The following is a 24,114-nucleotide window of genomic DNA, read 5'->3' as shown; positions in this document are numbered from 1 at the left end:
TTTTTTTTTGCATGTATCTGTCCAATTTTCCCAACACCATTTATTGAGGAGACTGTCTTGACTCCATTGTATGTTCTTGCCTCCATTGTCAAATATTAATTGAGCTTAGTGGTTTGGGTCGATTTCTGGGTTCTCTATTCTATTCCATTGGTCTATATGTCTGTTCCTGTGTCAGTACCAGGCAGTTTTGAGGACAGTGGCTTTGTAATACAGCTTGATATCTGATATTGAGATTCCTCCTACTTTGTTCTTCTTTCTCAGGATTGCTACAGCTATTCAAGGTCTTTTTTTTATTCCAGATGAATTTTTGGAGAGTTCGTTCTAGGTCTGTGAAATATGCCATTAGTATTTTAATGGGGAGTGCACTGAATCTATAGATTGCTTTGGGTAGTATGGACATTTTAATGATGTTGATTCTACCAATCCATGAACACAGTATGTTCTTCCATCTGTTTATGTCTTCCTCTATCTCTTTTTTCAGTGTCCTGTAGTTTTCCGAGTACAAGTATTTTACCTCCTTAGTTAAGTTTATTCCTAGGTATCTTAATTCTGTATATCAATTGATGTAGAAGTAGCATTTGACAAAATCCAACACCCTTTCTTTTAAAAACCCTCAGCAAAATAGGAATAGATGGATCATACCTCAACATAATAAAATCCTTATATGACAAACCTTCAGCCAACATCATACTCAACGGGCAAAAACTAAAACCATTTTACCCAAGAACAGGAATGAGACAGGGATGCCCACTTTCACCACTCCTGATCGACATAGTACTGGAAGTGCTAACCATACCAATTAGACAGGAAGAAGAAATAAAAGGTATCCAAATTGAAAAGGAAGACATAAAACTGTCATTATTCGCAAATGACATGATGTTGTACATAGAAAACCCTAAAGACTTCATCAAAAAATTATTAGACCTTATAAATGAATTTGGCAAGGTAACAGTATACAAAATTAATGCCAAGAAATATATGGCATTTTTATACACCAATAGTGAACTCACAGAAAGAGAGATTTAAAAAACATGAGTGATTTTCAAGAAATTATATTTGAAATCAAATCTCTAAAATTTGTTTTAAATGATATAGTGTTTGTCATTCTCCAGCAAACTAAAATTTTAAAACTTATTCATACAATAAAAACTGTAATTTTATATAAAACTACATTAATAAAATCACTTGACCAAATAAAGTCATCCAACCATACACCATTTTGATTGGGGGGGACTTATAATCTGATACATAGAGCACCTGAATTAATCTGAAAAATAATCATATTATTTTAAATCAGAACAAATATGCTTATGTGAATAGGGGTTAAGTTTCTTATATGTGAAGGGGGGGTTAAGTTTTTCTTAGTTTTCCTTTTCAAGGCCTGTGTGAAGGTATTGGGGAGGTGGCTCGGCTGTGAATCCAGTAAGCAGAACCGATAAGCAGGGTCAGACCAACCCACCAAGAGTCAATACATCATCATCTCATCATCATCATCTCATCGCCTGATGACTAAGGACTATAGCTGAAGTCCATTCCCAGACTCACCATAGCCCCTTCCCCTATATAATCCTGTCCCTGCACCTTGCTGGAAGACAGGATTTGAATGCTTGTAAGTGCCGTATCTTCATGATTGGCTAGCCTTTTCAATAAACGCCTTATATGATTCAACCCTGCCTTCGTTATTGGACACAGCGACAAGCAGCCTGAGTCCAACCCTGGGTTTCCTGGTAACAGTTTTGGAAATATATTAAACTTTGAAAGTATTTGAATATGTGACTCTCATGAGGTTTTTGCTTAATGCTGTTAAACCATAAATGTCATTTAACCTGGAAATTACATAGTGCCATAACAGAAATATTCCAAAGAGTTAGTAGAGATTCAAAATACAAAGTCAATAAAATAGGTCATGTGTGGTATGCAACAAAGAGCATATATTTAAAGACTAAATGGGTGATTAAAAAAAATAGATTCTTTAAAAACTCTCTGAAAATGTCCTTGATTTACTTAAACTTGCATCAAGTCACATAAACAGACAATAAATATATAGATAAGCCAGAAATACATCAGATAGTGTTACTATGTAGAGAATTAGTGTCGGTACAGATTAGGTGGCCCAGAAAGACCTTTGAAAATGCAATGTTTTAAATTAATACTTGAATACACAGAGGAGCCATCCATGAAAAAAAAGAAGAAGAAGAAGAAGAGGAAACAGAGCAAACAGAGCGAATGCACAGGGGGCAAGCAAAAAGGGTCTGGAATGAGGTCAGAGAAGCAAGCAGGGCCAGACTGTGTGGGGCCTTTTAAGCTTGTATACAAAACCTGGATTTTATTCTCAGTGTTTGAAGAAAAATTTGGAAATTTTATGTAAAAAACAAGTATGATTTAGTTTAAGTTTTTGTTTGTTTGTTTTAAGATCACACAGCTTTCTAGAGAGAATAGATTGGGAGGGAAGCAAGAAATGAAGTAGGAAGACAAATTAGGGAGTCACTGATTTAACAAACATTTATAGTGCCTCTATGTTCCTTCCAGAGCTGTTTAAGGCATTGGGGGCACAACTGTGACCAAAACAAAATTTGTTCCCTCATGTGACTTATGTTCTAGTTGGGGGACAAACAATTAAAAAAAATGTATAGTATGTCAGGTCCTGACAACTGTTACAGAAAATAAACAGAGTAAGGGGGATATAGAGAGCCAGGAAAGAATAGGTAATTTTTACATCATGTGTTCAGGGAAATCTTCACTGAAAAAGATGACATTTGAACAGAGAAGTGAGGGAGATAACTGGGGGTACAGCTCACTTGGAAGAAGGAACAGCCAATGCTAAGGTCTTGAGATACAGAAACACACTTAAAGCACTAGAACAGGTGTGGGGAACGGTGGGCCCACAGGGTGTGTAAGGCCAGAGAAATCATTTGGTCTGGCCCTGCCAAGGCAACTGCAGGCTGGACTCAAAATTCAATAAATCTAGGAGCTTTTTTCATAGCAACATGAATTTATATTAAGTGAATTTTATTAAGTAAATGATGTCATAAATATTCAAATGGCCCTTGGCAGAAAATAGGTTCCCCATCCCTGCACCAGAACAGGAAAAAGGCCACTATGCTTGGAAAAGACTGGGCAGGAGTGAGAGCGGTAAGATTAGATATGAGGGGAAGCAAAGAGAAAAACGACAGGGAGGTAAGAGCCTGTAAGGACTCAGAAAGAGGAGACACCATCAGAAGAGGTTGAACAGCGTAATATGATCTAACATATTTCACAAGGCACTTTGGCTGCTATGCTGAGAATAAACTGAAAGTGGGGAAGAAAAGAGGTCTGAATGGCAATAAACTTGCTCATATGATAGTGGTTGAACAAAGTGATAGGTGGTAGTGAAGGTGTGAGAAGTGATGGGATTCTGGATACCTATATTCTGAATATAGAACAGCCAAACATAGCCAAAGCTAGGACAGTAATTAAGGTGAGAGATGATGGTAGTCTGCATTAGGGTTAAAGTAATGACAAAAAAGGAAATGAATCAGAGTAAATTTCAGAGTGAGAATTAAAAGGACTTGCTGGTAGATTGTATATTTAAAGTAAGAAAAAAGAGAAAGGATTACTTTTAGGTTTTTGGTTTCAGCAACTGAATGGATGCTAGCATAGACACATGAAAAGTTCTGTACTGGTCATGTTAAATTGATGATATGACATTCACATGCAAACATCGAATAAGCATTTGGATATGTGAGTCTATAGAATTCTAGGAACATGTCAGGGCTAGAAATAACAGATAAAAGAGTTAGTAATTCATGGATGACATTTATAGCCAGGGACTAGGCCAGGTTACCTAGAGAGAAAATATGTAACAGTGAAAGGGAAAACAAAGTAAGACTGTAGTGGAAGGAAGATCACTCCAATATTTAGAAGACAGGCAGAGAAGCAGCCAGGAAAGGAAAGTGAAAAATTCCCTAAAACTGTTGAGGTATGAAAGGAGAAATATAATAGTCTAGACAGAAGAAGAGTTGAGTAAATGGGTTACTGCAGTCTCTAATTACGGACACACTTTCAACATGTTTTATAGCAAAAGGAAGTAAAGAACTAGGATGGTAGCTAGAGAGGGAACAGGGTCATGGGAGGTACTTTTAAGACAGGTGATACTAAAATCTGTTTGTTTGCTAATGAAATGATCCCGTTAAGGAGGTGAAATTGATAATGCAGGAGAAGAGAATAATGGTAAGAATACAAAAAACAACAACTTAAATAAATGGGCTGGTCTTTAGTTGGAACAAGGGCATTCATTCATAGTAACAGCAGTGAAAGGATGAATATAAGTACCAAAGCAGGTAGTATATAGATTTGTTGGTGAGAAATAAAGAATTTCTATCTTATTGCTTTTATTTTCTCAAAAAGGCTACTTCAATTAGCTAACTTAAGTAGTAAATATAGGGATAGTTGATTTTCATATTTATTATACACCTACTAGTATGCAAGTATTATTCAATTCTTGTTTATATCTGGTAACATATTACATTCTTCAGTTACAAGATAAAGTATGCTTATCAACATTTTTAACATGGACACTAATATCTTTATTCAACTACTTTATTCTTCAGAATCAAAAAAGTTACATATTTGTAGCTCTTAAAGGAATGTACTTTATAAGTTAATGGTTTAACTATCAAACTACTTAAATATGAATATTATTTAAAACAGATAACATGTAAGCTTACTATAATGGCTATCTATTGTTTGTACCAGCAGTTCTTCTCGGAACTGGTAACAGCCCCTTCCATGACTTCTTTTGGAGAAACTGCTTTCCATATATGAAGTTTGGAGGGAAAGTTCTCTTTAATCACAAGCTTTAAAGTCTATCCCAGGATATCAGCAGCCCTATCCCCCAGAATATATATGAACCCAGAGGCTAACGTCAACATACAAGTAAGAATTAAACAAAAGTCTAGAAGTAATGTGAGAGACAGAGAAAGGTAAAGACATAGAAAGAGAGTAAAACAAAGGGGTGGTGGCAGAAAGAAAAAAGGACCAGCAAGGGTGAGGCAAAGAAAGGAAGTCTCCCCATGTTGTTTTGAGTCCATGAAACCAAGTAGCCCAGAGGCCAGCCCTACCTCTACCTTTCTGGTTATACTTTCTCCCTTTTTTCACTTACGTGAGTTTGAGATGGATATCTGTCATCTGCAATATAGAGTTAGATGGATAAACATTATGACCAATGTGAGTAAAAATTACCTAGTGAATAAAGAGCCTATAACAAATGAATGAACAGGGACTTTCCTCTCCATGCTTAAGGGAAGAAAAGCACAGAGTATGTCCAGACCCATTTCCATATATACATTGCCAGCCAACCGAATGATCCATCTAAAGGGAGCTTCAAAATATTTGTGTGTATCCGCGTGTATCTGCATATTCCAGTGGAGGGTGAAGTGGAAGATAGCGACTATGTGAAAAGTTGGGTTGGTAGATCTTACGCATTGAACTTTTTCCCATAAAAATAAGTGTTGAAGTACTAAACCCAATACCTCGGAATGTGATCTTTTGAGGAAATAGGGTCATTACAGATATAATTAGTTAACTTCAAATGAGGTCATACTGAAGTAGGGTGAGTCCCTAATCCCCTATGACAGGTGACCTTACAAGAAGACAGCCATGTGAGCATGGAGACACACAAGGAAAATGTCATGTGACAATGAATGCAGGGATTTGTTAAGTATCAACAAGTCAAGGAAGACCCAAGATTTCCAGCAAACCACCAGACAAGGTAGAGGCAAGGAAGAAGTCTCCTACAAATTTCAGAGGGTGCATGGCTTTGACAAAAGCTTGATTTTGGACTTCTGGAGTCCAAAACTATAAGAATAAATTTCTGTTGCTTGAAGCCACCTAGTGTATGGTACACTTAGGAAAACCCTAGGAAACTAATACAGTAGGATAGAATAGAGATGGCTATGTGCACGGAATAACTTTAAGGTTTAACGAGACTGTTTTATATTAGTACCCACCAGCAACATTCCTCTACACTGAGAATAAATATTACTCATTCAGTATTTAATAAGAACACAGGCTTTGGAGCTGGGTTTGAGTACTGTCATTTATTAGCTATGTGATCTTGTATCCTCATCTTTAAATGGATATAAAAAGAGCCCCTTCTAGGATTGCTGTGAGGATTAAAATAGCTGACACATGTATAGCACTTAGACTAGTACCTGGCATACAGTAAGAGCTATTTAAGTTTAACTGTGATTATTATCATTATGAACAACATTCATGTTTAAATGAAAGTGTGTGTTCACTAGAGTAAAACTGATCATCTGAAGATAAGAGAAAATTTCTCAAAATAATATCCAGATATAATCAATTATAGCAGCTTTATTAACTAACAAAAATGATTATTCAATACTGTAAAGTTTTACAGTGATAAGCCTAGGGCCCAGTATATTTTTTTTAATTTCAGAAAACTCTGCACTAAACTTCTTTTTTTAAATATATTTTTATTGATTTCAGAGAGAGGAAGGGAGAGGGAGAGAGATGGAAACATCAATGATGAGAGAGTATCATTGATCGACTGCCTCCTGCACGCCCCCTACTGGGGATCAAGCCTGCAAACTGGGCATGTGCCCTGACTGGGAATCAAACCTGTGACCCCTCAGTCCACAGGCCAATGCTCCATCCACTGAGCCAAACCGACCAGGGCTAAACTTCTTTATATGAGAAAATCAGATATATATATATAATCTCAAATGTTAGGCTTACTTGATTGGAATATATTTATAAAATAGTTTCTATATAAAATTTCATATACGTATATACAAAATTAAATTGAAATGAAAGATCTAGAAAAATTATCAGCACACTATTTTAACTGTGCCAGACTTTTCATTTCTAACATAGTTCTACAACCTCCGCAGTTTAGAATAATAAAAATCCATTATTCTTGGATGACTCTACACTTCAATTAAAATACTTTTCATAATCTTTCCTTAACATAGTTTTTCCAAAATTTATTGCATAAATGGAAACATGATATAGTTTATTATTTCCAAATGAGTAACCACTTTTAATTCTACAGGTAAGATGATCTGAAAGACTTTAAAAATGTATTGAACATTTTGTTTATAATCTGAAAGATATATAAATTTTCATTTTTTGTTTTTTAAACAGAATTAAAATAACTCATTTAGAAGGCTTCTTTTCCTAAGCCTATGGTATCTATATGTTTTACTTTGTCTAAAATCAAACATTTGGTTCCCTGCTTTAAATTACTAATCTTGGACATATGTCTAAATGTCTACTGTGCTTTCATAAGAAAACAATTTTAAAAACTTAACTACATATAGGATGTCAATTATGCATTAAACCTGATACACATTAAATATGGTCAGATCCAACACAGAAATTATTTTTTAAGCCAGGTGGAGATTGTAAAATAAGTAGAATGAAGAAAATAATGCCGATAATCTGCTAAACTAAGGTCAGCAGGAATTAACCTGTAGGTTAAACACGAAAGACTCGGTCAGTGGTCTAATTCTGGAAAAGCAAAACCCTTACCCAGAGTCCTGCATACGAACAGAGCCATGGCACTCTGCAGCCTGTCGGGCCTGAGGGCCTGCACCACCAGGACCTGAAAGCAAAGGTCAAGGCATTTTAAGTAATAAAGTTCCTAAAATGGCTTTCCTAACTAAATAACCGTGAGGTCAATTAATTCAACAAATGTTTACTAAAATATGTGAATACTTATCACTGTTGTATATTATTTACTACCCCTCAAACTGTCACAATAGGTTTATACTAAGGCCCATCATTATAGGCAAAATATTACAAAAATCCATTATTTTCTCAAACCTGTCACCAGAAGTAAACATCAGCAAGTAATGATCATAGGATAGGGTTATTTGCTTCTTCGGGATCTAATAACAAAAAGCCAAATGCCAGGTGAAAATAAGGTACTCCAGGTAAGGTACTTCTGATGACAGCAGAACAGAGGCCCAAAAATCTTGCCTAAAGTTTTTAATCACCATTTTTATGCTGAATCATATATACATTTTCTAATAAAGGTGTATTTTTTTTCTTTTTGTATTTTTAAACATATTTGGTAAAATAGGATTCACCAAGGGGATACAAAAGGGACAGAACCACTTTGAGGAACTGAAAGGGTCACTTCTAGAGTATCAGCTCCTAAAGAGCTTTCCAATTCTTAGCCTTTACTTCCCCAAAACACTGAGTGGGACCTATCAGCAGGTTTCATCATTCTATTTTAAAATACGTGAAAAAAAATTCCATATTCCTCGCCAAGAGATATTTTCCCTAGAACGTGCACAATGAGTAGAGAGCCTATAAAGCCTACACCTTAATTTCTTTCTGTAAGTGATTTTCTCTATTGCAAAATCACCCTTGGGTCAGAGTCAGAGGGAGTAAGAAAAGCTACAGTGGGAAACACCACATTCAGAAATATTGCCAGTGATTTCATTATCCAGATAAGATGGCAAAAGCCGAAAGGCCTTTCCCACATGTGCCATGTTAGGGTGATGTGGCACCCAAAGGCAGAGCTTTCACTTGTTTATTTTTATTGAATTTGGCTTCTGAACAAGAGTAATGTTGAATACTTTAATGCATTTAGATAACTTACCTGCTGAAATAAGGAAACTTTCTTTGCAAGAACAGATGGAAACTCTTGCTCACACATTGAATGATGATAATACGTACGCCACAGATCTGCATCTTCAAAGCAGAGGGACTGGTAAAGACCGGGGAGAGCAATCTGGAAAATAAGAATAACCACAGAGTGAGCTACAAGTCAACATAAGTACGTATGTACGTGAATTACTAAGAAAAGAAATGGAAAGTAATTATTGATGGATATTCATTACCTGTTTTCTACTTTATGTCAGTTTATCTAATCATTTCTAGGTCAGAAATAGTATGGTAGACTTATGCAACCCATACTTAAATTACAGAAAATATTTCCAAGAGTACTAAATCAATACTTGTAAGTTAATAAAATCTTTATTTTTTTCAATAAAAACATTTGTAGCTATCCATCTCCACTTTGTGGAGAAAAGAATGCTTTAATTAAAAAAAAAGTGCAGCCCTCACCAGTTTGGCTCAGTGGATAGAGCATCAGCCTGTGGACCAAAGGGTCCAGGGTTCGATTCCAGTCAAGGGCACTGACCTTGGTTGCATGCTCCTCCCTGGTCCAGGCCCTGGTCAGGGTGCACGCAGGAGGCAACCAATCAATGTGTTTCTCTCACATTGATGTTTCTCTCTGTATTTCCCTCTCTCTTCCACTCTCTCTAAAATTCAATGGAAAAATATCCACAGGTGAGGATTAAATATAAATAAATAAATAAATAAATAAATAAATAAATAAATAAATAAATACAAGTTAAAAATTTTTTAATTATTCATATATATATATTATTGACTTCAGAGAGGAAGGGAGGGGGGAGAGAGGTAGAAACATCAATGATGAGAGAGAATCATTGATCGGCTGACTCCTGCACACCCTCTACTGGTGATCAAGCCAGCAAGCCGGGCATGTGCCCTTGGCCAGAATCGAACCTGGGACCCTTCATTCCACAGGCCGACGCTCTATCCACTGAGCCAAACTGGCTAGGGCAAGTTAAAAACTTTTTAAAATTTTTCTAACAAGTGCAGATTTTTAAATTGAGATATACTGTAATTGACATATACAAGTGCAAATTTTAAGCAATGCCACAAGTATAAAAGTATGTCAAATTTCATTTCAATATAAAAATCCTTAACAAAGCAAATTTTTTAAACTATATTCATTTCTGCCCCTATTCATGAACATGTTGCTTCCTTTGCCTCTAAATGTTCTAAATTTCTACTCAGCATTCAATATTCAGCTTAAACAATATCATCTATCAGAGATTTTTCTCAACATATTTATTTCCTCTACCTCAAACAGTATTCTCTCTTCCAAACTTTTTCAAAAGTGATTTACAAGGTCAGAAATATAAATGTGTATAGATGGTGAATTTGGAAGATTTATATTAAAATTTCATGTACTATAAACATAAATCAAGCATTTAAAAATGCTTTATCCAAATATCTATATTCATTTCTAAATAATCAGTTTTATTGCCTAAACTTCATTATTGTAACTTAATAAAATTAAACTTACACAGCAGAAAATTAACTAAGCATACTTTAATTTTTTCAATAAATGATTTAAGCCTATTAGGATAGAACTTGATGGCTGTCTATTAACTTTACTGGCAATTACTGTATAAGGCCCCACCACCAATTTATGTGTGCTACATGTATAATCATCATGTATTTGGTTAGAAAGCTGAGGAAGATTATACACAGTTAGCAAGCTCTCAGCTGCATGTTAGACCCCAGGTCTAATTACCAGGGATACAGGCCTACTATGGCATCAACCACATCACAAGGTAATTATTTGTTTTATTCTCTACAGTGTAACTTCATTCAATGTAGAGTCTTTTTATATTACAAAATATTTATTTGTCATTCCACCAGCACTCTGTAAATAGTAGCAGGTACCAAATAAATGATTAATGAAGAAAACAACCAATGATATAATATAGAATCCATTTATTTTATTCAACAAATATTTATGAAATAAAGGCGGTAAGAAATAGTGGTAGAGCCCAGGCCAGGTGGCTCAGTTGGTTGGAGCATCATCCCATACATACACCAAAAGGTGATGGGTTCAGTTCTCAGTCAGGGCACATACCTAGGTTGCAGGTTCAACCCTGGGCCCTAGTTGGAGCACGTACGTGAAACAACCAACAGATATTTCTCTCTCACATTGATGATTTTCTCTCTCTCTCTCTCTCTCTCTCTCTCTCTCATCAATGAACATGTCCTGGGTCGAGGATTTAAAAAAAAAAAGTAGTAAAAAGCTCAGACTCTGCAGCAAAAAGCTCAATTTCAAATACTGAATCTACCTTCTAAATGACCATTCGCAAGTGACTATATCACTTTGTGCCTTGGTGTCCTTATCTGTCTAATGAGGACAATACAGTGTGGCTATCTCATTATATTGTGGAATGTATTAAATGAGATGATAATCCATTTTCAAATTCTGCAAAATGCCTTGAACATAATCACCCTTAAATGCTAGCTATTCTTATTGTATTTGCTATGTGCTGCTGTACTCTTATGATAATTGTGAAGAACATCAGGGGCAGAAAAGCAAGAATGGGAACATATATATAGATTTTGAGAGAAATGTGTTTTTTATTACCCACAAAAACAACACCTTGGCTTGTAAAGAACACTGATGGAACTGATGGGAGTTGGGCTTTGGAACTTTTGCTTCCCCATGCTGATCCTCACCATCCAAATACACTGAACACTGGGAGGAGGGGAGAGAAAGAGATGAGGAGGGAAGGGAAGGGAGCAGAGAGAGAGAACACTGTATTTGGAAAACCTAGATATTAAAGGCAAGGACTTTGGTGTCAGAATGCCTGCATTAAAATAATTAGCTCCAACACTTCCCAGCTATTTAACTTCCCTGCAGCTTAGTTTCCTCTTTCCTAAAACAGACATACTTATGACCTCCTCATTAGGTTATTGTGATGGTAAAATAAGATAAAGCATCTATAGTATTTAACATGATGCTTAGCACATAATAGGTCCTCAAAAATATGTATGAACTTTAAAATAAACCTTAGTTTCATTCATTTAGCACCTACTACTGCTGATGCTCATTTCTCATCTGTAAAAAGAGTTAATAACCACCTTTTAGGGGTTTTGTGATAATTAAATGAGGTAATTCATTTGAAAATGTTTTGTAAACTGAAATGATAACAAGAAAACACTAATGTATACTATAAACCTTTTCTGAACGTAAAGCTCCCTTTCCTACATGGTTTGCATTTCTTTACATAAATTGTAACATTTATTTAACTTGTAATCTTTACCAAGTGTAACCTCTCAGTAGATCAACTGTTCAAGCAATAATTACCTGTACCCTGTTGATTATTATTACTTTTGCCATTAGGAGTACATGAGCTAGTTCAAGGTCCTGTCCAAAAATCCAGAATTCCCTTCCAATTCTATTTTTTATTTTTTCCATTTTCTTGTAATTGTTTTAAAAAATGTTTCCTACAGTAGGTGATAAACTCCTACAAAATAGGAACTAAAACTTTTATGTATCTGTACTCTTCATCCTCAAAGAGCATATTATAAATAGTTAATACATATTTTAATCCTATGGAATACATGAACAATGCAAAATTACCTTATCCATGCGCCATTAGCTTGTCTACTCATAATCTTAATATGTCCAATCTAAAAAGTATTTTAAAAGATTTAACCATGCATCTGGTATATAGTCAGTATCCACTAAATAAACAAAAGAATAAATGACTTGGGTTTTGCACTAAAGTCAGGGAAATAAAGTTTAATAAGGCAAGGATGCTAATCTCAAAGATCCTAGGAGAAAGGCAGACATGACAAATCATTTTGTATCATGGTAGGTGCTATGATATGGGAATGTTCAAGATACCATACCAGTATATGTCAATAGAAAAGATGCAATGGAGAAATCGGGTAAAAGTCACAGAGGAAGTAATGCTTTGCATAAGTTCTAAAAAATAAATAGACATTTCACAGTAAAAACAGTCAAAGGGCATTTCAGGGAGAGGGAATAATAAAACTAGCAAATATAAGAAACACTGAAGATATGGACTAGAAGTAAAACTGAAGAGGCAAGTAAAGATTAGATTGTGTATCATCTTACAGGTTATCCAAGAAAACTATGAGTTTTATCCTATGAGTGATAAGAAACCATTAGAGGGTTTTAAATAGGGCACTAACCATACCATAAATAAACTAAAATACAAAGGACAGACTAAAATGGAGAGGTCTGAGATTAGAAGCAGGGTCTAATTGCTAAATCAAGTTGAATAATGACAGCCAAAATTAAACGTGACTTTAAGCATGGAGAAGAAGTGAGGATGAGAGAGATATAAAAGATGAATAGAAGTGAAAGTGTGCTGGGGTCCAGCCCCAGCGGGTCCAGGGGTCCCCAAAAGTGTGGACGGAGTCGGCGAAGAAGGAAAGACTCGGAGGCAGCGTTCAGTTGATCAGCAGCCTAGCCAGGATCTCTAGCCAGGATCTCCAGCCAAGTTCTGGTCTGGATCTCCAGCAAAGCTCTGGTCTGGATCTCCAGCGAAGTTCTGGTTAGGATCTCCAGATAGGTTCTGTGTCCATGTTCTCTTGCTAGGTTCTCCAGGTTCTCCAGCCAGGTTCTGTAGCCATGTTCCCTCGCTAGGTTCTCCAGCCAGGTTCTGTCCAGGTTCTCCAGCCAGGTTCAGTCACCAGGTTCTAGTCAGGTTCTCTTGCCAATTTCTGTAGTCAGGTTCAGTCCAGGATCTTTTGCCATGTTCTCTCCAGTGAAGTTCTTCTGTCTCTAGAGAATGTTCTGTGTAGGTTCTGTGCCTTGGTTCTGTCTCTCTTGGTTCTTACTTCTAAGTTCTGTCTTTTTCTGTCTTGTTACATCTGTATTTATACCAGTTGATTCCAATCCTATCAATCTCTATTACAAAGGTTAGGGCGATTCTTATCTCCATTCCAGGGAGTAAAGATTATGTAGCTTAAGCATGATTGTTCGTAGTTAAAGTGATTAATTACCCGCCTGGCACTTAGTTAAGAGGTTTTATTCCCTCCCTAACTTCAGGAGAAAATCCCTACCTGGGAAAACAACCTTTCTCAGAGACCTTAGTTAAAACACATAGTGCCAAGAAGGTGAGCAAACATATTAAGAACAGTATGCCATATATGCCAGGTCCCTTGAAACAGCAAGCATGGACCGGCTCCCGGCAAAAGTGTTAATTTCAAACTATTTTCAACATAAGTACTATACAGCATCCCATTACCGATCCTGAATTATTGTATATACTAGAGGCCCAGTGCACGAATTCATGCACAGGTGGGGCCCTCGGCCTGACTGGCAATTGGGGCCAATAGGGGACGTCTCGCTCAGTCCCAATCAGGGCGGCCAGGCCTGGGAGAGGAACCAAGGGAGGTTGGCCAGCTGGGGGGAGGGACCGCGGGAGGTTGGCCGGCTGCAGGAGGTTGGCTGTGGGAGCAGACTGACCACCGGGGGAAGCTCCTGTGTTAAGCATCTGCCCCCTTGTTGTCAGTGCACATCACAGCGACTGGTCCACCAGTCGACCGGTCGTTCAGTCATAATGGTCGCTTAGGCCTCTGGTCTGCAAACCACGGTTCGCGAGCCACATGCAGCTCTTTGGCCCCTTCAGTGTGGCCACGAAGTTTCAATCGCACTGTACGTGCACACCTGCACGTGGTATTTTGTGGAAGAGCCACACTCAAGGGACTGCAGTTTGCCGACCACTGGCTTAGGCTTTTACCTAGCATATTAGAGAACCTTATATTTATTTATCCTTATATTCTCTATGGGTATACAGCATAGAACCTTGTGCAATGTAAAGACTCAAGATGTATATGTTGAATGAAAAATGAAAATTAATTGTTTAATAATGGGTTAAAGAATTAGAATAATTCTTTGATATTCTTTTACCCAGAGATTTTTGTCATATTCACAGAAATATCAATATTGACTATGACTAAGTAGCAAATAAAATATACACAGAAATAACTCCAATATAAAAAAAATTAAATATCCAACATAGTAGAAAATAAATACCTTCAATGTTGCCACTGCCCAGCTTCTTTCCTGATCTACCCAAGATGGAAGCTGATCACGTATTCTTTGTTGAGAGTCCTTTAATAAGAGTAATTATTTTCCTTGGTATATTAGATAAAATTCAGACAAAAAAATTCAACAGCTAACTTAAGTTTATAAACACTGTTTTTTAACAGTTCATTCTATATATTATTTCTTTATTTTACATATTTTACAAGTCAATATTATAAAAATCTATACTAGGTATAGATAACCATTTAAACAAATGTGTCAATGTAAGAACGGTCCAAACCTGTAAGATTTTTTATGATTGTATTTAAGCCAAACAGACGACAACAGCCTGGATGCAAAATCTCAACGAACTGAGAAAATGCTCCAGAGAATGGCAGTTTGCAGTTTATTTTACACATTATAATCAAAGGAGGAAACCTAGGGAGAGTTACATGACATTCACTGGTGATAGACTAGGGAGGTGGGAGAAAGCAAAGCAGGGCAATCTCTGAGACTGGATAAAGAGTACACGGAGAGACACACACTTCCTTCACATCGGCAGGCACAGGGCTGCTAGCAGCGAACATTTACAGCACAGAGAGGAGCTCTGCGGTCTCTCTCCTGCTCTGGTGGGAGAGCGTGCCCTGAGGGGTCAGGAAAAAGGGGGATCACTCTGACAAGAGTTATCTTAGATGCAAAAAGACAATAGACAGGCTCAGATAAGGTAAAAACTGACTTTTGTAAAGGACAGGACTACCCACCATGACTTGCTTTTAGGTAGGAAGTTTTAATTTCAGAGCATCCTATGTGGTTACTTTAGGTCTCTGAGTTTGTAAGGACAGGCCATTCAGTTTGGCTTAAATAAAATCATAAAACTCTGAGCTCGTCAGGTTTAGTATGTGGTCCCTTTTTTATCCACAGTTGCATTCACTTTCTTGTGCTTAAAACTTTAGAAAAAACTCAAAAGTAATAAGAAACTGGCATAATATGTTACTTTTATTACATCTTACATTTCAGATATAAGCTAGGTTTTGCATTACAGTTTAGGTATGTTCCTTTGTAGAATAATATTATCCATTACATGTTCAAACAGAAAATTACTAGTCAAAAATCTGAATTTGAATAAAGTTAACAAAAGTTTTTAAAAGTAATTTTTAAACTTTAGTTATATATAAAAATTTTTCTAGTCATAATGCAAGATTTGATTTTCTTTGGATTATATAAATAGTCTTGGAATAAAACATATGTACTGAAAAAAAGAAACTACATTGATTTCTTAGTATTTAATTAATATTATTCTAAAAAAATTTGTCTTCAAGGACAAAAAAATATATTTAGGTCCATCTATAGAAGGATAATAGAGACAAGGACATAATCCTCTAATTAAAGTAATTACAACAGTAACTTAAAACTGCTCTGAAGCAGATTATATTTCATGAAGTCTAAGCCAGAACAATTTTCCCTAACAGTAGAATAATTTTATTATTTTTTACTTACAGCTTTCCGCAACATGTCTCCAACAACCACACCTGTAAACGTATCCCATTCCTATTGAATAAAAATATGAGGAACACAAAAAACATAAAAATGCTAACCAATTAACAAAATTTTCTTAATAACCCTGTAAGATGGCTTACAATGCAGCTAAGGACATGTAAAACAAAAGCAAAATCAAACAAAAAAACCCTTTCACATCTTCATATTTCTAGTACAATACTAACATTATGAATATTGATATATTAATATGAAATCTAGAATATAATTAAAACAAAAAACTATATTATATGAGTCTTAATATCTAAAAATGTAAATCTCATGTTCAATGAGCATTTGTCACTACCTATTAATTTTTGCTATTATAGGCCATGTCTCACTAATAAGTCAGCAATAAGGTGCACCAAAAGTTTAAATATTGTGTATGTTGGGTAAAAATAGAAAAAAGTTCTTCTGTTAACTTATCTTTTCCAACAGATAGGGAGAAGACTGTCATATTCCTTTTGTTTTTAAATCCTCATAATCAAAACTGATCAGCTGTTAAGAAATCAAGTGCTCTAAGAAAATCTGTCTTCACCCTGGGTTCCCCCAATCAGATAATAATGGGGAACTACCGTATTTGTTACACATTGGTCAGTAAATAAGGCCAAAACATATTAAAATTTGAAAGCAATATGGAAACACTACCAAATTAAGATTCTCCCTGCCTTCACCCAGCCGGCTCACTCTTCTTCCTAACATTTTGCAATATGAGTCGAAGAAAAATGTTCTCCTTTCCCAAAGATAATTTACTCACATTGCAAAAGAAAAAAATAGGTAATTTAAGTCTTACAAAGTGTGGAACATATTGATCACAGTGAAAAACATTAACAGCAGGAGATTAAGGCATCAGAGTTACTAGTAGAAATAAAAGGAGTCAAGTTAATAAATTCAAGAGAAATATGTAAGTCAGAGCATGTGGAGGTAGAGAGAAACAAAGATCAAACATAGGCCTGCAACTTTTAACTACTTTAATGAGGGAAATGCAGAACATAATTAAAATCTGGTCAAGTAGAATTAAAGGTTATTAGGTCAAGGTTGCCTTCTCCCTCCCTAACTAATGGATTCTCACTTTATGATTATGGCATAATGAAAAAATGCAAATTTTTTTAAATATTAGAAGCACACAGGGTAGATTAGTTAGCTCTAGCTTGAAGGAGGTTCTTTTCAAGTTTGAGAGGGGATTATATGGCAGTCCAGAAATGAAGTCATAGACAAAGAAAATAAATTATACATTAAAAGATTAACATAAACCTTAGGGCACAAGGGAGCTGCCCACCCTTTGATTCCCACCTGTGTCTCTGAGCAAGTCAGTAAAGATCTACACTAATGAAAGAGAAACATGCAAATTGGTGTCACTCTGCTATGCCCACCAGCCAATCAGGATGTGTATGCAAATTAACCCAACAAAGATGGTGGTTAATATGCATATGCAGACCCAAGCGAAGACTGAAGACTGACGACAACTGAAGACTGAAGAGGCTTGGCTTCTCCGCTGCGGCCAGAGCGAAGGCCTGGGTCCTGGGGGCCGGAGGAAAACCAGTGCCAGCAGCCAGGGGAAGGAAGGCCTATTGTACAAATCTCTTCCTGCCACGGGCCTCTAGGAATAAATAATGTAGTATACCCATATCCTTTTGTTTTTTTATATTTATCAGTTCCACTGCTTAGACCAGGAATATAAGAAGGCTAACACTTCTGGTGTCCTGAGTAAGTGGATGTGGGTTCAGAAAAATCTGTGCAGTGTGGGTAAGTTACTTACATTTCTTTTTCTGCCTTATCATCACTTCAGAATATTGGGCCCCCTCAGAGGGGAGTAGAACTTTCAGCACCTTACACTAAATTTCTAACTTAGTAAAAAAACTAATAGGTTGATATATAATTTCTACCCTAAAGTAATTTCTATTCTATCTGTACATTACCAAACTTCTATGTAACTATAATATTTCCTCCTTCACCATTCACTTACATTTTCTTGAAAATGTTCAGGATGCATGCCCCGGACAAAATGCAACGCGAACATCAACTGATCAGCCTGAAAGGAATAACAGATGTTATCTTGCTTTTTCTAAATTAGTGGTTTTGGAAAAGCACAGTCCTTAAATTTTGGTTCCAAAATATGTATTCTGTCTTCAAAATATTTTTATCAATATAAGAATAACATTTACATAGAACAACACTTCCAAGTTGGGGGTGGAGAGGATAGAGAAAGTGTGAAAATTTTTAAAGTGCTAAGGATTAATCATCATTTACATCTCATTAAAAATAAAACAGATCAAACAGACTGTCAAACTACAGCAGGAAGGCCAGGGAGGGTTGGGGGGCAGGAGGGCGGGGGCGGGGGGGGGTAAGAGATCAACTGAAAGACTTGTATGCATGCATATAAGCATAACCAATGGACATAAGACACTGGGGGGTAGGGGAAGCCAGGGGATTGTCAATTGTATGTAATACTCTTTGTAATACTTTAAGCAATAAAACAATTTAAAAAAAGAAAAGAAAAGAAAAAAGGAAAAAAAATAAAACAGATTTATTTAGCTAGTAGAAATCCAATTGTGATGTCTGAATTAGTCTTTACTAACGAGATCATTTGTAAACCTTTCATTCTTGCATTAGTAACCTTCAATCTGTGATTGTGTATGTTTAAATGCTCCTGAATAATATATATACTGCTAAATCAAGATATTTTATTCCTAGAAATGCATGCAAAGGGATCATGAAAGTACTCATAGGTAAGCAATAAGAATATTCACTGCAGCCTAGCCAGTGTTGCTCAGTGGTTGGGCATTTACCTATGAATCAGAAGGTTATGGTTCAATTCCCAGTCAGGGCACATGCCTGGGTTGCAGGCTCCATTCCCAGTAAGGGGTGTGTGGGAGGCAACTGATCAGTGATTCTCTTTCATCATTGATGTTTCTATCTCTCTTTCTCTCTCCCCTCCTCTTTGAAATCAATAAAAATATATTTTTATAAAAAAGAATATTCATTGCAAGATTGTTTACAGTGGAGGAAGAACTGAAACAACCTAAATGTTCAAAAGTCTATCATGAAAATATTCAAATCAAAATAGCATAACCCATATTGTGGAAGGAGGGGAGTTTGTTAATAAACATAAATGGATATACTAGAGGCCCGGTGCACAAAATTTGGGGGTCCTTCAGCCCAGCCTGCACCCTCTCACAATCCAGGATCCTTCTCACAATCAGGGACTGCTGGCTCCTAACCGCTGGCCTGCCTGCCCAATTGCCCCTAAACACTCGCCTGCCTGCCTGATCACCCCTAACCACTCTGCCTGCCTGATCACCCCTAATGCTCACCTGCCTGCCTACCTGATCACCCCTAACCACTCATCTGCCTGCCTAATCACCCCTAACTGCTGGCCTGCCTGCCTGATTGCCCTAACCACTCGCCTGCCTGCTTGATCGCCCCTAACCCCTCTGCCTGCCTGCCTGATCACCCTAACTGCAAGCCTGCTTGCCTTATCACCCCTAACTACTCTGCCTGCCTCAAAACCCCTAACTGTTCGCCTGCATGCCTGATTGCCCCTAACCACTCTGCCTTCCTGCCTGATCACCCCTAACCACTCGCCTGCCTGATCATCCCTAACTGCTGGCCTGCTTGCCTTATCACCCCTAACTACTCTGCCTGCCTCAAAACCCCTAACTGTTCGCCTGCATGCCTGATCGCCCCTAACCACTCTGCCTGCCTGCCTGATCACCCCTAACTGCTAGCCTGCTTGCCTTATCACTCCTAACCACTCTGCCTGCCTGCCTGATCGCCCCTAACTGCTCGCCTGCCAGCCTGATCACCCCTAACTGCCTCTGCCTCGACCCTGCTGCTGCAGCTTCGTCCAAAAGGACATCCAGAAGGTCATTTGGCTGTCCAGTCTAATTAGCATATTATGCTTTTATTATTATAGATATCTTCAAAAATTTTGGAAAAATAGATATCAAATTTTTATCACCGATTTATTTTTGAGATTATAGCCTATTTTTATTTTCTTCTCTTTTCTTAGGTGTTTATACTTTTAAACTTCCTAAAATAAGCTTATATCATTTTTATAAAACACACACACACACACACACACACACACACAAAAACAGGAAATATTTGTTTAAAAAAAAAATCTATTGCCAAAACCGGTTTGGCTCAGTGGATAGAGTGTCGGCCTGCGGACTGAAAGGTCCCAGGTTCGATTCCGGTCAAGGGCATGTACCTTGGTTGCGGGCACATCCCCAGTAGGAGATGTGCAGGAGGCAGCTGATCGATGTTTCTCTCTCATCGATGTTTCTGACTATCTATCTCTCTCCCCTCCTCTCTGCAAAAAATCAATAAAATATATTTTAAAAAAAAATCTATTGAAGCACCATCTTTCAAAGTTTTAATCTAAACATTTTATTTGGCCTTTCCCATACTGTAAATAATACTTTATATCTAATATACGTTTATGATTATAAATACAGATATAGATAAATATAAAAGTATTAAGATACAGTATATACAAAAAAAGACCCTCCTGTAAATACTGTCAGTAAGTGATCTCCTTGCCTGCATGAAAATCACCCCTCTGTAGAAAAGACAGAATGTCTTGAATAATACAATACAAAAGAATTATTTTATAAAAGTATGTGTTGTATATGCTTGTATATACATAGCAATACTCACTAGATATCTATTAAGCAAGTAAATGAAAAACAAACATATTTACAATACTGAGTCAGTGAGTAAAAAATATCCTCAAAATATAAAAACTGGAAGCAGATGGCCATCAGTCAGGTGTGGAAGAAAAAAAAAAGTTACAACCAACTACCATCTGCATGAAGTAGCTACCATTCGACATAAAATATTATAAAAAGCAAGGGATATGGATAGTGTTCTTAGATATTAGAAGATCAATGATTAGCTGGATAAGCCACTATAATGCTTATTTTATAAATTAATGGATACTTAAAATGATTATAATAGCACCCTTTATCTAAAGTAAAAAAATAATGATTAAGATAGTATATATTATATCACTTAATAATATAGTTAATTCTTTACTATATTCATATATATGTATATATAAATATATATATGTATGTATATATACAAATTCATACACAGTATAAGAGGACAATGAATTAGTTCTTTCTTCCTTTGAACTGAGGAAAAATAATGTAGTCTCTAGTGTTAATGGAAAGAAGGCAAGGCTCTGGCACTCGGTGATTCTCTGATTATCTACCAGAGCTAGTGAGCTAATTGTTGATGATTACTGAGGCCAAACTCCAAAATGCTGTCAAAAATAAGCATATAATATGTAGTCAATAAATGGGTAATGGTGGTTACCCTTCTCTTTGATTTTTGGTCACGGAAGACACCTGACCTCAGGGAAAAAAACTTCTATTAATATCTCACCAAACATTTTTTGTATAACATTTCAGATCTTAGATAACACTTCCATGAGGAAAGGGAAATAGTAAGAATATATGCTTTACCCACCTTCCTTCTGACCTTTTTGTATTCTAGCCCAATATAGTTGTAAATTATCTAACATTCCAACAACTTCTATGATAAATTTGGATGAAGAAATGTTAAAGGTACTAACTCATAAACAGTTTTATTATAATCATAAATTTTGTGAAACTAAATATGTTACTTATCCTATAATTGTCTAAAATATTTAGGTTACTAAAATAAACACTTTTGATCTCTTTAAGAAAAAGTAAGTCATAGCCAAAAATCTAAACTGAAATTGCTAGACAGCTTTCCATATTTGGTTTACTTTATTAAAGTCTAAAATTTCTGCTACAAAACAAGTCAATCATTTTCTATTCCACGTCAAGTTGCTTTCACTTCAGTGTGATGTGAATACTAATAACCAGCCTCTCTCCAGTTCGGAGTCACTGCTGCCATACTGCTGTCACCAACACAGCAGCAAAATCAGCACAGAGGAAATTCCGGCAGCCAGTTTAATGTGCTGCTGAGGGCTAAAACCCAAACAGCTTTCACTAAACTATGAGATCAGTTCTATCCTAAGTAATATTATACTGTTAAGTCTTAGAAATATACCTTATTGCTTTACAATTACTGTGCTTTCTGATTTTTTATTCTCCACTGAAACTCTATAGACTGCTCAATTCATGTTTAATAAGTTTCATGTTGCTCATAATAAAAATGTGAGTTTTATAAAACACTCCATCATCAATTAAAAACATGTCTTAAGAATTATTAACCATAGCTTTTTTTAAAAAGTGGTTTTAGCTGTTCACAATAGAGAAGTATTAATATAGGCACTGAAAAATTCCAATTAAGTACTAAAGATGTTAAGAATGTTAAACCTTACAAACTCACTCCAATTGCATCAAAATGTTGAGTTTATCCTAACAAACATATTTTTAAAAGTTAAAGTAACTTCAAAGAAATAACCCCCAGTACATGTCATTAGTATCGTAAAATTCAGGGGTGGGGAAGGTCTGGCCCATGGGCCATATAAGGCCTGCAAAATCATTTGGTCTGGCCCTGCCAGGCATTAGGGGTGAGTAAATTAAATGTTTGACCAAATATATGAGGATGATTTTTAAGTTGATAATTTTGTGTGACTCATGAATAATGTTATAAATATCCAAATGGCCCTTGGTAGAAAAAAGGTTCCTCACCCCTGTGTCTTAAATCATTTCGATATTGAATGCTTATTATATCCGGAATACTTATATTATTAAAAATAAAATAAGAATATATAAACCGATATAGAAATACATAGATTAGAAACAAACAAGAAACTCCTAATAAGTTACTAAAATTTTTGTTTAACTGGGGTCCAAAACTATGTTATTAATAAAGAGTTACGAAACATCTTTCAAAAAAAAGCTACTAATTTTTGGAATAAATAAAAATATTATATTATCTTTTGGCTTAAAAATTTTCAAGAATAATATTTATTTATAACATATCTACTTTCAAAACATATTTGGGGGCACCTTACGATAATCGTAGCTCCATAATATTTTCATAAATCACAGCCTATCTCAGTGCAGAGGTCTTAAAAAGCATTAAATATATTATTAGGAGAGTGACCAAAATGAAACTTTGCAGTCTTAATATGTTCACTAAAAAATAAAAAAGATGCTGAAACCGGTTTGGCTCAGTGGATAGAGCATCGGCCTGCGGACTGAGGGGTCCCAGGTTCGATTCCGGTCAAGGGCATGTGCCTGGGTTGCGGGCATATCCCCGGTGGGAGATGTGCAGGAGGCAGCTGATCGGTGTTTCTCTCTCATCGATGTTTCTAGCTCTCTATCTCTCTCCCTTCCTCTCTGTAAAAAATCAATAAAATATATTTTCAAAAAAAAATTAAAAATAAAAATAAATAAATAAAAAAGATTAAAGCCACACTAAAAAGCTATCATACAATTCAATAATATAGAAATAAAAAAAATAAATCCAATGATTAAAAATAAATTATAAAAACAATAATTACAACAAAGTAGACTTGTTCTATAAAGCAAAGCTTATTCTTCAAAATGCCAGGATAAAAGACAAATATGGCAAACAGACAAAAATGGCAAATTATAGAGAATTTAAAATATAAGATATTTATAAGACAAAAATGGCAAATAATAGAGAATTTCAAATTTATTTACAAATTGCAACTTGGTAAAAATTAAAAAGATGGTTAATATGCAGGATTGATTAGGACACAGGGAAGGAGAGAGCCTCCTTACTCTGTGGAGGAGAGAATTAACTGGTAAACTGTTAGAAGGCAATTTGATAACATTCAACAAAATTTCAAGAGTGTTTATCCTTGGACCAGAAATTATACTTTCATCGAGAAATCTACTGAACAGAAATACCAGCTTACACATGTATATAAAGATGAATATACTGCATAGGATTTCACTGTCATTCATAATTTCAAAAAATAAGTAATTTAATATCCACCAATAAAGCATTAGTTACATGAAATAGCA

The 24,114-nt window shown here is 35.9% G+C and overlaps 1 protein-coding gene across 3 annotated transcripts in view; it reads right to left on the bottom strand.

Moving 5' to 3' along the window:
- The window catches only part of DYNC2H1 (dynein cytoplasmic 2 heavy chain 1), a 305,024-nt gene that overhangs the window by 107,628 nt on the left and 173,282 nt on the right, over positions 1–24,114 (bottom strand). For all 3 annotated transcript variants that reach the window (XM_059707923.1, XM_059707921.1, XM_059707922.1), the window contains 5 exons: positions 18,138–18,203; positions 16,136–16,186; positions 14,648–14,725; positions 8,612–8,743; positions 7,534–7,606 (listed from right to left, as the gene is read on the bottom strand). In XM_059707923.1, the coding sequence (XP_059563906.1) occupies positions 7,534–7,606; positions 8,612–8,743; positions 14,648–14,725; positions 16,136–16,186; positions 18,138–18,203 (400 nt within the window). The remainder of the gene's footprint in view (positions 1–7,533; positions 7,607–8,611; positions 8,744–14,647; positions 14,726–16,135; positions 16,187–18,137; positions 18,204–24,114) is intronic.

Source organism: Myotis daubentonii, chromosome 9, assembly GCF_963259705.1.
Source record: "Myotis daubentonii chromosome 9, mMyoDau2.1, whole genome shotgun sequence".
Taxonomy (NCBI): Eukaryota; Metazoa; Chordata; class Mammalia; order Chiroptera; family Vespertilionidae; genus Myotis; species Myotis daubentonii.
The sequence above is the reverse complement of the archived record's forward strand: the minus strand, read 5'-3'. Positions and strand labels throughout refer to the sequence as shown.